Source organism: Falco biarmicus, chromosome 6, assembly GCF_023638135.1.
Source record: "Falco biarmicus isolate bFalBia1 chromosome 6, bFalBia1.pri, whole genome shotgun sequence".
NCBI lineage: Eukaryota > Metazoa > Chordata > Aves > Falconiformes > Falconidae > Falco > Falco biarmicus.
This window is the reverse complement of record NC_079293.1, coordinates 56,892,393-56,907,564: the sequence shown is the minus strand read 5'-3', so window position 1 is coordinate 56,907,564 and position 15,172 is coordinate 56,892,393. Positions and strand designations below refer to the sequence as shown.

The following is a 15,172-nucleotide window of genomic DNA, read 5'->3' as shown; positions in this document are numbered from 1 at the left end:
TTTAATTTTTTGCAGTTGTTGTTTTGTTGGTTTTACCTGAGATGTTGGTTGTTACATTGATTGTGGTTGCTGGTCCAAACCCTTTAACAGTGCTTGCACGTATAAAGAACTGGTAAGTAGTACCAGGATGCAAGTGTGAGAAGACGTGGTGCGTGCTGTTCCACAGCTTCGACACGGTTTGTGGAGGCCCTGCGACTGGAACTGCAGGATCAAACGACCGTATACTGCTATAGCTGACCTGTGAAAACAATTATTTTTGTAACAATTGTTACAGGTTTTGGCACTAGGGTATTAGATTAGCTTGACTGGAAAGGAAACAAAAGACACATGCTCATCTAGTTACCCAGTTATCTTGGCGATACCATGAGGACTTGATGTGTATTATGGTATATATATATTATTACATATATATATATATTATTAAAAGGCTATTCAGGTGCTCTTCACCTCTCTTTCTTTGTGATTTTAGTTCACATATGGAAAACGTCACTATTCAATTTAAAGGTAGGGCTCCCCCACCATCCTCCCCATCTCCACCAAAACCATTTATTTTTAATTTTCTGTAATACATTACCCTTTCCTCTTCTAAAGTTCATATTCAAATGCTGTCCAAACCGAACTAATATATTTAAAGCCAGCAACGATATCTTAATGTACTGGGTTTGATTGGGATGGAGTTAATTTTCTTCATAGCAGCTTGTATAGTGCTGTGTTTTATTAGATTTGTGATTAAAACACAAAAGCTCACACATTTGCCCTTTCGATTCTCCCCCCATCCCACTGCAGGGGAGTGAGCAAGTCGCTGGGTGGGGCTCAGCTGCCCACCAGGGTTAACCCACACTATTTAAAGAACTTTTTTAGTGTTAACTAGATAAAAAATACTGGTTTCAGGGGTTTTGTTTGCTTAGTTGGTTTGTCTTTGTCCTATAATTCACTATAGCACACAAAATTATACCCTCTGTTCCTTTAAAAAAGGAGTGCTGGAGAGGGTGGCATTTGTTCCTAAATCAGCCTTTGTTTCCTGCCAACCTCCTGGGGAGGTCCCCAGAAAGCTCTTATATTAAATACATTTTAAACAGAATATGTATGGAGGTTTCCTTGAAGGGTGATATCTAAAGATCTGACAAAGCTAAAAAACACTGCTCCAAATTTAAATAACTGCCTTACTTTTCATGTAACCTCTACTTCCAACAAGGAAGATTTCATAGATCATGGCTGTCATGGCCTTGGAAGGGTGTATAGTAATGATGCAAGGTTTTTAAAACTAGCACCTCCCATGTGGACTGCAGTATTGTTATGCTCCTGCAGTATTGTTATACTCGCATGCCAAAGCCACTTGACAGGGCCAACCAGCCAACAACATACACATCACAATTATGATTTTTGATATCTAATCAATACACAAAACCTTGTGTGCTGTAAATGAAAGCAGCATATAATTGAATAGCTGCCTACAGAGGCTAAATATTCACCATCAACCACCCCTCTTGCCGTACTTCCCTTGCCCTACCCTATGCTTGTTACCTGCTTAATAATTACCTCATACTGAGTGATGATGCCATTTGGATCCACAGGTTCCTTCCAGTTGAGGAAGATCTTATCTTCAAAAGGAGTGCCTTTCACTGACTTGGCAGGTATAGGGCCTGGCACTACAAACAAAATAAAACTTTTAAAAATATGAAATTCAAGAGACAGAAAAATTAAAGAAATGACAGAACAACCCATTAAAACCAAAAGGGAGCACCGGTCTACTTTTATTAATATTCATTTCCATGCAAAAGGCAGTAGTACAGAGTATGAAAAAGCACTTCAAAGTGTATTTTGTCATTCACAGTGCAAAGAGAGCATGAAGTTGAAACGTTACCCTCACATACGGTTTTCAAAACTTCACGCAAAGTCAAATTGTCTCATAATATAGCCAGGGGAAACAGTTCAAGCTAGACTCTGACTTCAGGGAACATCACTGAACTCTGTAATAAGCCTATCTTAGGACAAGGACTACATGGTTTTAAAATCCTTTTAAAATGAAAAATCAAAGGCAAGGAAGAGCCTCTGTTATACAGCATCTTCCAAACGAGATACATGCTTACAAAATAGTTTTCAGTCACCCCTTCTCATGATTTGTTGTTTCAAAATAAATCCTCATTTAAAGAGGGGGCTGGGCACAGAGCGAACACACCAGCTCAGCTGCCACTTCTTTCCGCCACCGACGTCTTGTTGCTGCAGAGGGATCAAAACTGCTCACTTCAAATCTTTCCAATAAGAGACATTTTCAGACTTTGAACTGAACCACACTGAGATGAACCTACTTTCTTATTTGAAATGGAACCAATATCCCTGGTGTAATAACAAGTCTGAAGCGCCACCTCAGGCCTCTTTACCTGAATGATTCACAGTACCTGGTAATCCCATCAACAGCAGGCAGGAGCGCTTAGTTATCTCCCATTTCAGCTTACAAGATATTTTTGCCTACATATACAGTTCCTTTTTAATCACAGCAGTTCACCTAGATGTGAACACGTACATGCTGAAAGAAGAGGATGAGGATAAGAGAGTGCCTGAAGAAACCCTAAATCCAAAGAAATACCCTCCTCCTTCAAAAAGCCAAAGTTGCCTAAATCTGCAGTCTCTCAAGCTGAAATGTTACTTCTACTTAATGTATTGACATTTATTTCTCTCCCTTCTTAATCAGCCCGTTTTCTTCAACGCAACTTTCTGTGAATCTCATGCATGACATTTCTTGGGTATTCATTACCAAAGCAGACTAAAGTTTTACAAAAAGTAAAAACAAATTAAAATCTGCTGGATCAAAGGAAGTGCCAGGCACTGTGCTAGCAGCACCAAGAAGTGAGTGGTTTGTCCCAACAGTGGGATATATTTCCATCTACATGGAAGTTATAAATGACGGTCTGACCCTTGGTACAAACAACACAATTTGGCATAATAAATTCATGGAGTCAAAAAAGCAAGTAAACTGTCAGACAGAGTTTCACAGAAACTGCTCATCCACCCTCAGGGGTCAGTATGGGACTGGTGCTGTTTAACATCTTTGTCGGTGACACAGACAGTGTGATTGAGTGCACCCTCAGCAAGTTTGCCAACAACACCAAGCTGTGTGGTGTGGTTGACACACTGGAGGGAAGGGATGCCACTGACAGGGGCCTTGACAGGCTTGAGAGGTGGGCCCATGTGAATCTCATGAAGTTCAACAAAGCCAAGTGCAACGTCCTGCATGCGGGTCAGGGCAATCCCAAGCACAAATACAGGATGGGCAGAGAATGCACTGAGAACAGCCTGAGTGTTAGTAGATGAGAAGCTCAACATGACCCAGCAACGTGTGCTTGCAAGCTCATAAAGCCAACTGTACCCTGGGCTGCATCAGAAGAAGCGTGACCAGCAGGCTGAGGGAGGTGATTTTTGCCCTATACTCCACTCTCATGATATCCCACCCGGAGTACTATGTCCAGGTACGGGGGGCTCAACACAAGAATGACACGGACCTGTCGGAGTGAGTCTAGAGGAGGACCATAAAGATGACCATTGGGCTGGAGCACCTCTCCTATGAAGAGAGAGTTGGCGTTGTTCAGCCTGGAGAAGAGAAGGCTCCAGGGAGACCTTATAGCAGCCTTCTAGTACCTAAAGGGGACCTAAAGAAGCAGCAGAGGAACTTTTTACAAGGGCCTGTAGTGATAGGACAAGGGGGAATGGTTTTAAACTGAAAGAGGGTAGATTTAGATTAGATATTAGGAAGAAATTCTTTCCTGTGAGGGCAGTGAGGCACTGGCATAGGCTGCCCAGCGCATCTGTGGATGCCCCATCCCTGGCAGTGTTCCAGGCCAGGCTGGATGGGGCTGTGAGCAACCTGGTCTAGTGGAAGGTGTCCCTGCCCATGGCAGGTGGGTTGGAACTAAATGATCTTTAAGGTCCCTTCCAACCCCAACCATTCTATGATCTGTCAAACATAGACTTAGGAGAAGTTAACTAAAATCACAGACTGTTGCTTTGCTAAAGTGTCCCAATACAGAGGGGGCAATGGATTAAGGCTGACAAATCATGACAGCCCGTGTGATGTTCAAGGCACTGAGAGACTTGCTGTAGGCAATACTTTGTTTTTCATGGGAATGCTCTGCTGTTTTTCTTCTTTGCATCTCAAATGAGGTTTGAATATACCCCTATGCACACATTTTCCCTGTAAAACACATACATCTTTGTGTGTATGCAAGTGAATGTACATGTGTTTGCAGAGAACAGAGGAATGCACCAAAGCAGGTACACAGAATATGACACCTGACATTAAAGCATATTAAAACATGCAAGGTAAGAAGAAAACAGACACAATTACTCAAAAACCTGTGAAATACTTTTTATGTGGTGCTTTTAAAAAACGTGTTTCATATTCAATTGCAGCTGGGTGCAGGGCTCTACTTTTGAGGGTTGCATAAAACCTACATTTTCTGTTAAAATACCCAAGTGGGAGAAGCCTCTAGGCTCATCACGTTGCATGACTGTGTTTTCTTCTGCAATATAAAATTTGTTGCTTGTGGCAGCAGCAGCTGTGTTAAACTGACTAAACTACATGAACCCAGTTAGTTTCATGCTTCTCTTCCCACTGGCATGGGAAGGGCACAAGAGCAGAAGCTCGCAAAGCTATGAGGGGCTTGCTGGGAATCCCAGTAAAAATAAGGTCAGAAAGTAAAGGAGAGCATCTATAAAAAGACAACAGTAATTCCCACAAATCTCACCCACTCCCAGAAATTCACCAAAAATGAAGCCTGGGCTCAGCTTGAAGTATTTGAGAGCTGAACTGGAATAACAACAAAGAAACAAATAAAAGTTCAAATGCCTAGAAAAAGGAAAATAAATTAATTGTAGTTTGAAGGATATGTTTTGAAATTATTTTTTCCCATTTGACAGTTCAACTGCAGTAAAAATGTCTTCTAATTCCATAGTTTTAGCAAATGGGCAAAGGGAAACAAGGAAAGAGAAAAGCAGAAGCAAAGGAATTAAAGAACAGATTATCTGTGAGCAGGCCCATGGATTCATCAGTCAGGTTATTCAAAATAATGCCTAAACATCCTCATTTCTGTTTTTATGTCTTTTTTCCAGGTCACTATTAGTTACAAACAGAAATTTTAAAAGAGATGATATTAGTAAAAAAAAACCCCAACCAAACAAAACCCCAACAACAAAAGAACAAACAGCAAAGTAAACTGTTGATAACACTACTTTGAAGACTCAAACTGCATCTCTCCATGTAGACAGCCGTTGCTGTCTATTCCCTACAACTCCCAGCAGGACTCTAAGGACTTAAGAAATACCTTAAATGTCCTCTTTCCAAAGCAGTGTTCAGAGTCTTCCCTTTTACACAATATTTAGCAAGGACACAGGTGGAAAACAGCCAGGTAAGCATCATCCTTGTGTTCAATAACGGCTTTTGGAAACCTCGTGAACAGCCCCAAAGGCTTTCTTCAGGGTTATGTGCACATCTCCAGAAGCCTCATTGCTCACCACAGTGACTCTCTGCTGTCTTCTCAACTCCCATTGTTCCTATGTGAGCTCTCAGTCTCCCCACTGGATTGATGGACAGTCTACACTCAATCAAAACACTCAAGACTATTACAAGCGTATATTAAGGTAAAGTATGTTATTTAAGATTCTCTATCAATGGCCAAGTATTTGAATAATTCAAAAAGCGTAAGTAGCTGCTAGAGGGGTTGGACTCAGACCTTTTGGCCTCTGCATCCTCTCCTTAGAAAGATTCTGGTCCCATTGATTTTCCTTCCATCTGCTGGCCTTGTGAAGTGTGACCCCACCATCCCTCAGTGATGATAACAGTAAACAGTCTTTCTTTCACATGCACTATTCTACGCTAAAGTTCCAACAAGTCAAGATTTACACTTATCTGCAGAAGTGAAATCATTTAGGTGGGTTTTACTGTATGGGTTTCAGAAGAGATTTTGAACTTCAAGGGGGAAAAAAAAAGAAATTTTCCTATAAAAAAGTATACAAACATAAACCACACATGTATTTAAAAGTAACATAAAACAAATTTGAAGGGAATTTCAGCAAGGTTTTAGTGTGGAAACATCACAAACTCTTCTTTCATGATTTACACGCATCTTCAGAGCCCTTTTAATGAAGCTATATATTCATATAGTGAATAGCTGATAACCTTTTCTTCCACATACGTGTGGAATAGTGGACTTCTATAAATGCTGTGCCTAACAAAAGTACAAACCGTCAATCTGACATCAGACCAATTCATTTTAGAGCAATATTTGCATTAAATTATACCACAGTCACAAATAAATTGTTATTCACAAATAGTGTCACTTAAACCTTGTTCTGCGCTAACTTAATGGGAAATTTATATTACAATACATTACTACTGGAAGAACAACGTATTAACTGACACCAACCACTATAAAAATGAATTTATATTGCTTCAGTTTTCCTGCTACAAAATAATGAAAGTGCATGTAAACAGAGTATTTTTTTTTATTATGTGAAAGCCGTGCACAGTATTCTTATCCTATATAGGTAAAGGCTATGTGCAGATATATGCAGTTCTACTGGGAAGAATTCCTTTGTGGTACTCAAAGTAAAATGTATCAGCAGCAAACTTACAGCCTTTGTCCAAAGGCAGATGCTCATTTTCAGGAGATGGTGACAGTCAATCTCTTCTACTGTTTAAACGTTACAATCAATTAAAATGGCCCACCTTGCCATTGGCTTTTCCTGAGGGATCTACCTTTTTCACTTTAAGCTTTGTTACAACTCAAGACTAAGGCTTAAATAGAAGGAAATTTCATATAATAAAAAGGAAAGAAAATATCAGAAGTGCTATTACTAGTCTTTACCGTAAAGGGTATTTATACCAAAGGTGGTGACAAAACCAATTTCTTTGGCAATTGCTCAAGTTGGACCATTTGCAGCCAGGAACAAAATGTTATTGAGTGGTACTGTGAAGAAAACCGATTGCATGCTAACAGTCTCTTTTGACACAGGTGTTCCCCAGGGTGGGCGCTGTGGGAGGTGGCAGGGCTGCTGCCAGGCTGGGTCCTGTGCCCCAGGCAAAAGCCCTGCACAGGTCTGCGTGTCCCCCTGGCCACTGCTGCAACTGCACAGGCGCTGACCCGCTCGTGCCTGTGAAGGTCCCCGTACCTTCCAGCCTGTATAAAATTACTAACATAACAAACAAATGCGTACAATCAAGCTATTAAGCAAGCTGACAGAGGCTAATAAGTCTCAGCAGCGGCAGCAATCACTGTAGATATTGGTGCGAATATAAAGTGGGGTTAAATCCACGAGTTCTGGATTTGCTGAATTTGGGGGCTCAGGCACCTAACACTGGTATTTTGTTTAAAGCCTTTTTTACACCAAATGCTGACTTTAGTACTCCTCATTTGTGGGATTTCAAAATGTTTCTCCATGTCAGGATGAAATAACCTCACGTACTCACATACATTTACACCGTTCTAAAAATATGCAAATCAATATTCGAAGAGAGGTTTCAGCTACTGCATGTCTTGGGAATAGTGGAAACTCATGGGGGCCCACATGTAAACCCTCATTCCACGGCAAACTGCTGAAATAGCCACTAATTCTGGCCTATTTGCAGGGATCATTATGTCCAAACACACTGTTTCAACAAAGAATGTCATATGCAATATCACTTTTCAGCTCTAAAGCTTCTAATATAGAGACTGAAAGGGAATCAAAGTAGAAAGTTGTTTCAGCCAGGGTGAATAATTCTGCATTTCAGGGCCAATTTTTCCTGCTTATCTTGCGGCATGAACTTTTCTCCCTATTAACATAAAATCTAGCTTGTATTTCTAATCTCTGCAATACCTTAAAACATCTTACTTCATTTGTCATTTGTTCAGTGTAAGCTTAAAATAGATCTCTGCTAATAATTTCATTTTTTTTCTTACTTTCTCACAAACTAACTTTTCTGATGTCTTTAACAAAAAGTGCTCACATGCCTTTCTGCAACCACTTTTTCTCTCACTCGATGATATGCTGATAGCAAATCTTACCTAGCATCTAAAAAAAAGAATTGGGATTATTTTCACAAGCTGAATGACAAATAGGTTTTTCAAGGCTCCTTTTATCAATGACAGTAGGTCAGTTATAATAATTTTCAGTTCACTGCCACTAAAGACATAAAAATTCCTCCCTTATTTGACTATATTAACACTAAATTTTGCTGCTGCTCATGACACATAGGTCACTAGTCTCACATTCTAGAGTAAGGACTGAGGTCAACCCCTTTAGCAGCAGCATTTATGGGCAACTTCACATTGAAACTTTTATCTTAATCATGGGTTTCTCTTTATTAACTGTAACCATTTTCCTGACAGGATTAGTATACCTGGTTCACGTGACATCTACGCATGTGTCACTTAGCTACAGCAGTTACATATTTTTTGAGACAGTTTGACATTTCAGGCAATCTCTGCAGCCCTCCTTTGCTGCATTGGACATAGCGCCTGCTCATCTTGCTGCATGCTCCCAGGTGGGCTATTTTTGTTACTTTAAAAATGCTACTAGAAGAGTTTTATGTGTATGATTTTCAGAGCTCCTTGAAGCATTGTTTGTTTGTTTCCTTTGATGAAGCATATTTTCTACCTTTTCTTCCACCTCCCAGTACTCTCCTAGAGTGCCAGAACAACTTGAAAAAGCACAAAGGAAAAAACGGTTCTCATTGCAAATAACAAGGGAGGGGTGTGTATGTGTAAAGGCAACTAACAGAACATACTACTGTCCATCACAGAAAAACACTAAATGTCAATTATTTCCATAAAATCCTCTCTTGTGAAGTTGGTGGAAGATATTTCCTCTTCACACATTTAGTCAGTACACAAAGTATTTAACTTTTGATTTTTTATATTTTTTTTTTGGTGCTCTAATAACTTTTCCCCTTCCTCGGCTGTTCTGCAGAGTGGTAAGCCTAAGCCTGCTGAAGTTTTCCCAGGAGCATAAGTAATGATGGTTGGACAGTTGGTGCCTCAACCCTGCCTTGTAGCTCTAGGTATCTCTGCATGGAGCTGAGTGAGCCACTCTCTCTGAAGATCAGGGGATCTCATTTGTGCCCAGTGAGCATGTCCTTTGGCTCAGACCAAAGCTTTGGTATACTTTTAGCCCCAAAATGGGTACTTATCCTATTCCAAGTAATCTCTTTAATTATTTGTTTGCCTGCAGTTAGCTGACACACTCACTTACTAGTTACAAAATCACTGAACACTTTGAGCTTCGTGATTTGCTTTCTCTGGGCACTCAGAAGAGCTTTCTTCCAAACCTTAATAACGGTGTGGTCTCTCCCCAAAGTGCATAATGGAGTTTCATCTATAAAACACAAAGTCCCTTGTTTTCATCTTCTTTTTGCTCACCTTGTTTAAGAGCATATTGCTCAAGGGCTTTATTTTTATGTGGAATACAGCTTTATCCAAATTATTAATTCCATCTACCCAAGTTAAATAGAAATACTTAAACCACCAAGTATTCAGATCTAGCTCTGGTCAAAAAAGAGGCTATTTTCCGACTGTTTAATATTCCTGGGCTTTGCTTTCTTGCAGGTACTGAATTACAAGCTATTAAAACCTTCATTTGTTAGTTATGGCTCCAAAGGACTGAAGCATAGCTTCTTGAATCTTACCCCGTTCCTCTACTAATTGTTTCTTCAGTTAATTCTGCTCCTGGTACCATACATGGCTCAGTTAGTTCTTTGGCAGGTCTGGCCATTTCTGGAAGACCCCAATCCATTTGTGCAGCCTTACGTAAGTGTGAGCCTTTGTGAAAGGCAACCAGAAGTCCTCACCGTCTCAAACTAGAGCCTCACAGAAGTCTGAGTTCCTCTGCATTTAGGGAATCCCAGAAGTTCAAAAATGTGTAAAGCTCCTGGCAGAAGGTTGGAGGTGAGACTATAGAAGTAGAGCAGTGAAGAGAAAGATTAAAACAAAACAGCAACAAAAGGGAAGAAAGGGACAGAGTGCTGGAAGCATGAGGAAGATGGATAAAGTGAGGAAGATGAGGGCACAATGGCAGAGAGGAAGAGAAACAAAAAAATGTGGGGTAGACACCTCTAACTCCAACAGTCTATGAAGTTTTTACTTGATTAGCGGATCCTTGTAAGAAAGGATGGTATTGGAAAGAATACTGCACTACAGAAAAGCTATCAAAAAGTCAGTATCTGCTGTCATCTGGAGTTTTCAAAGTTTCTATTTATGAAAAGTGCACAGTTTCCGTTAACCATGTGATTAGTGGCTATTTCCAATTAATGTTATTTTCAAAAATGTAGGAAAATACTGCAATCTGTCTATTTTTCATCTCCTAAATGAATCACTGATAACACTCCCACAACGTAATTAATATGCTTATTCCACAAAACCTGCAAAAATCATGAAGATAATGAGGCTACATCTGACCACACGTGCAATGCGGAGCACAGGATCACGTATCTTAGTGCAGCTCTCATCCTGAGTTCCTGCTTTAGGTTGCGAACCATGTACACTAAAACAGTTTCATCAGATTCTTGGTCACTCGGACATGAGACTAAACTAGCATCATACACATAAGCAGTCAACTACAGAATGACAGCTCAAGGAAAGCCATAGGTGTGAATGCACCTTGGTCCTCCAAGATGGCTGAAAGCCCTCAGTATTGCACATTGCCTGCATGCCCTGTATTTTGGAATACACGACAAAACGGACCTAGACTTTAAAGTAAATCAGTAGCGTATAATTAAAAACCCATCAGTATCACTGAATGGATCTCACAAGAGGCTATTTTCAGGGCACAAGCACTGCTACCAGTAATGTGTCTAAATATAGGTACTTTTAAAAAAGTATTAATGCCTCCTTAAAAACAACATCTGCTTGACATAGTTTGCTTAGCAACTTTTGTTCACTGGATGAGGCTTCTTCTACACTATTGTACCTCTGACACTAAAGCTGAGTCTAAACAAGTTCACTGAGAGTACACTGGTGTGCCACCCTGAGACCAAAACCTATGTTGTGTGCATCATTTTCCAAGAATGATCTTCAACAAAACCAGAAGACAAAATTTATGCACTTGACTTGGCTCCTGACAAGCACTGCTATAGTGACCAGCCACCATCCCTGCATCCCCACATCTAACTAGGTAACAGCTATCAGAAACCATAACATTTCTTGAAAACTCAGTTAAAAAGGAAAAGAAATGCATTCTCCACGTACATAACAATATTACTAATATTTTTTTAACCTCAGGGAAAAAAGAGCAATCACAAATATTTCTAATATAAACACAGATACAGAAATAATTAATCATGGATTATATTTATATGTTTTTTAAAAAGTAATGCTAAAATTTGAAGTGCATGAAATATTGTAATTCTGTATGTTAATAAATCTTCACACGATGCATCTATGTTTCTATAGTTTCCTACAGCTCCTTGTATTCTACCTATTTAATACTGTTCTCCTTTATTGCAAGAATAAGCATATTCCTTTTCTACTTCTTGTACAATTGAAAATACATGAAAAACAAAAGTGCCTCTAGATTCTGATCTTCACTGCTATCCATATATAAAGCTATACTCCCCAATCCTTTATTTCACAGGTAAACAAACCATTTTACCTTTTTCTGTATCTACAGTCTTACATTAATCCAAGTAGTATTCTTTTTATTTTTGGTTACCTATAGCTGTATCTATTTTCACTTTGTTGTTGTCAATATTTTCATGAAATCTAAATATAAGGAAAGGAGACTAAAATGTCTCTTTACTACCACATTTTAAATACTATTAGGGAAAAATACCTATTTTAATCTCTTTCATACCAAGATTCATAACCTAACCACTGAATGTCACCTTAACACATCTACATCTATTATTTATTTCTTCCCAAGTTAAGTTCAACTGTCTTGTCAATGAAACTTCATCAAAAGCATTTTAAAGAAGGATCATAGAATATCGTGAGTTGGAAAGGACCCATAAGGATGATCAAGTCCAATGCCCAACTTGTCAAAATAATTCTTCAGTCTGACGGGTGGCTTTCACATAATTAACAGATACTATCTACTATAACTTGCAACATAAGTTATTGGGCAAATGTACTTGCCAAGGAGGTTTTAAACCTTGAATAGAGTCTTTAAGCACTGAACTTGGTATTTACATATAATTAACAGTACTGAATTAATTTTCAAATACTACACCTGATACTGTGAAGAAGCCTTCACCTAACATCACCATGTATTTCTCATCACCTGCATTAGCACATTTTTGGGATGACTGAGAAGCCACCCTCCTTTTTCTTGCAAGAGAGAGATTCAGTTTGATTTGTGCTACACGGACAGTTTTGGCTGTATGTGCAGGGTGACAGCTATAATGCTACTATAGCTACCATTTTGGGGGTAATTAATACATGAATAGAAGAGAACTTCCATCCTTTGGGACATACACATATTGTACCACACAAAGTCACTTCCTTCCACCTGTCTACACTGCACTTGGATGTAATTTCCGTAACAGCATTTATGCATACCGTCTTCATCTGTCTGGATAATGGTCTCCTCACTCTCCTTCCTCCCTTCTGGGTTGGTTAGGATCATTTTGAGGCTGACATTTGTGTAGGGAGGCAAGTGATCCACGACATGCTGGGGTGCCTTGGGATCCATGTCCAAGCAGTCCGCCTTGCTCTCATTGTGTCCGCAGAAGTAGTGGTAGCATATAGTGACATTGAAAGTATGGCAACGAGTGATGTTGTAACCCAGAGACTCCCAATCCACAGCAATGTGTCTGGCCTGGATCTCAGCAATCTTCAGTGTTTTCGGTGTTCTCATAGGTTCTAGAAAACAGAGTATAATAAAGAAAAACATCATTAACATTCTTCATTCTTGCACTGAACCATAGCTGGTAGATAATACCTCCAGGAACGTGAAAGTAAAGGAGGCACCCAACAAAGACAGACTTATTACTAGAAGTATCATCATTTGTGCAGGTACCCTACAGGGAAAAAAAACACCAGTCTCTGTTTTTTTACTTCATTCTTCTCTCTGGTTTCTCTCTTTGCAGATTTCAATCAGTGATTAAGACTTCACAACAGTGAGAAAAAGAATTGTTAATTAACAGTTCAGTGATTCAAAGCAATTGAGAATACAGCCAGCAGATGCAAGAAGAGTGACCAAAAGGCCACCCAGCTGTCACCGCTGGCTTCCCTTCCTAATTCCCTCCCCGCCCCCGCCCCCCCCTTTTTTTTACCTGCATAAATTAGATAATACATCATAGTGGTAAAGAGTCAACATTCACTACACTATGATTTATCATGCCACCAAGCAATGCTGTATACTAATTACCTTACAAAGCTAGCATTTACAAAAATGATGCAGATATTAATGTTTATTATTTTAGTAATGAAGCTATTCATTCAAGCAAACCCCCTTTGAAATAGTACAACAAGAGCTTTTGGATATTCCCATTGTATCCTACTTCTTTTGGATCCCCAAAACTTTGCCTGGACATTGCTCTGCATGGGTAATCTGTGACCTGCTACCCAAGCTCAGCTGCTCTCCACATATGCATATCCACCAGCACAGTACGTGATGCTCCCCAAGCTGTCATCAATCTTTCATTGTCTCTCTAGTGCATTCATTCCTCATGCAAGACTAACTTTTATTGTTGAACTTAATTAAAATGATTACACAATGAAAATCATGACCATGACTATATATACTAGAGTTTCACTGGAAATATACCAAGGGGATCTTTATACCCTGCTAATACATCCTTCTTCACCAGAGAAAATAAAGTCTGCTGTAGGTACAGCTTCAGCTTTGTGTCCTTGCGGATGTAAGTTCAAAACAATTGAGATTATGCAAGGAAGTGAAATATAGGATTTCTCTTTCTGAGCATAACAGTTCTTTGTAACTTGCATTTATGAAATGATGAGTCCCAACCAGGCTAACACTCAGCCAAAAGCACAGATGGTATATTGAAATAAGGAAATGTGAATCAGTGTAATCTATTCAGCACGCAGTTTGCCAGACAAACTGCAAACAGTTAGTTTCAAACATCAAAACAACCAAATTCTAAATATAACATAAAGGTATTCCTAGTAACATGATGAGTGTTAAGGACTAAACATTGTGCCTATTTGTTGCCATGACCTATACTTCCCTTTCTGGATTTTGAACAACCACGTTCCCTTTGCCCTAAAGTACTGATTTATCATATATATGGCAAAAAATACAAATGAATAAGTAGACTTCCTGGGCAGTAGCTTTCTGAACATATTGTATACTGTGACAATAGAGATCTGAAGCTGAAACGTAGCATTGAAAAGGTTCTTGAGACTTAAGAGACTTGAAGAGAAGGAGGAAAAAAAGGGGTTTTATAGCGTAAACAATGGCTGGTGCTTTAGCAAGTACAGACAGGTGTGAGGCAGTCAAAAAAAAAAAAGTAGCAACACAGTAGATTTACTGAAGGAGCTGGTAAGAGTCTTCAAAGAATCAGTATTTCCTTGGCTGTGTGTGTGTGTGTGTCGCAAAGGAAGAGGCCTGCTAAAAGAGAAAAAATATACATAATATCAGCCTTTTTCTCACATGGATGACAGTGAAAACACATACTCTGATTTAGAGTTTGAGGCCTAAAAGAGTAAACATATCTTTCACCAAGGAAGTTTTGTATTATAGGCTTAATTTTAGTTCTAAAATGGAACGCTGCTTCTCATTTTAATAATTTTGTCTTTATTCTACTAATCCAGGTTGTGCCTTCAACCACCCACACCAGAGATGGAACTCAAACCTGAATTTAAAATTTATTGGAGTCTCTAAAACAAACACAACATAAAAACATAAACACAGACACGTTGTCTGGCCATGAAGGTTGAAACAATTAATGTCTGAAGCTGACTAATCAGTAACAGAAAATGCACTGCATTTGCATCTTGCTTCTTTCATGGCAAGACTTAAACTGCATTCACACTATGCTGTATGGCACTTTCAAAAGAGAAGAAAAAAAAGCGTTGTTAATCTTAAAGAAAAATTATTTTACAATTCTATGCAAATTTTACAAATGTGTCACAGTATCAGAGGAGATACTGAAAAGCATCCTTTATTCACCTGTCAAAAAGAAAAGAATGAAAGACAGAGTGTGATCTCGCTTTCTCACAACTATTCCCTTCTTTGGCAGAAA

The 15,172-nt window shown here is 39.2% G+C and overlaps 1 protein-coding gene across 6 annotated transcripts in view; it reads right to left on the bottom strand.

The window, feature by feature from the left end:
- The window catches only part of PTPRK (protein tyrosine phosphatase receptor type K), a 412,154-nt gene that overhangs the window by 81,521 nt on the left and 315,461 nt on the right, over positions 1-15,172 (bottom strand). For all 6 annotated transcript variants that reach the window (XM_056343552.1, XM_056343554.1, XM_056343553.1 and 3 more), the window contains exons 8-10: positions 12,525-12,827; positions 1,540-1,649; positions 37-238 (exon numbers count right to left, since the gene is read on the bottom strand). In XM_056343552.1, coding sequence (XP_056199527.1) covers positions 37-238; positions 1,540-1,649; positions 12,525-12,827 — 615 coding nt within the window. The remainder of the gene's footprint in view (positions 1-36; positions 239-1,539; positions 1,650-12,524; positions 12,828-15,172) is intronic.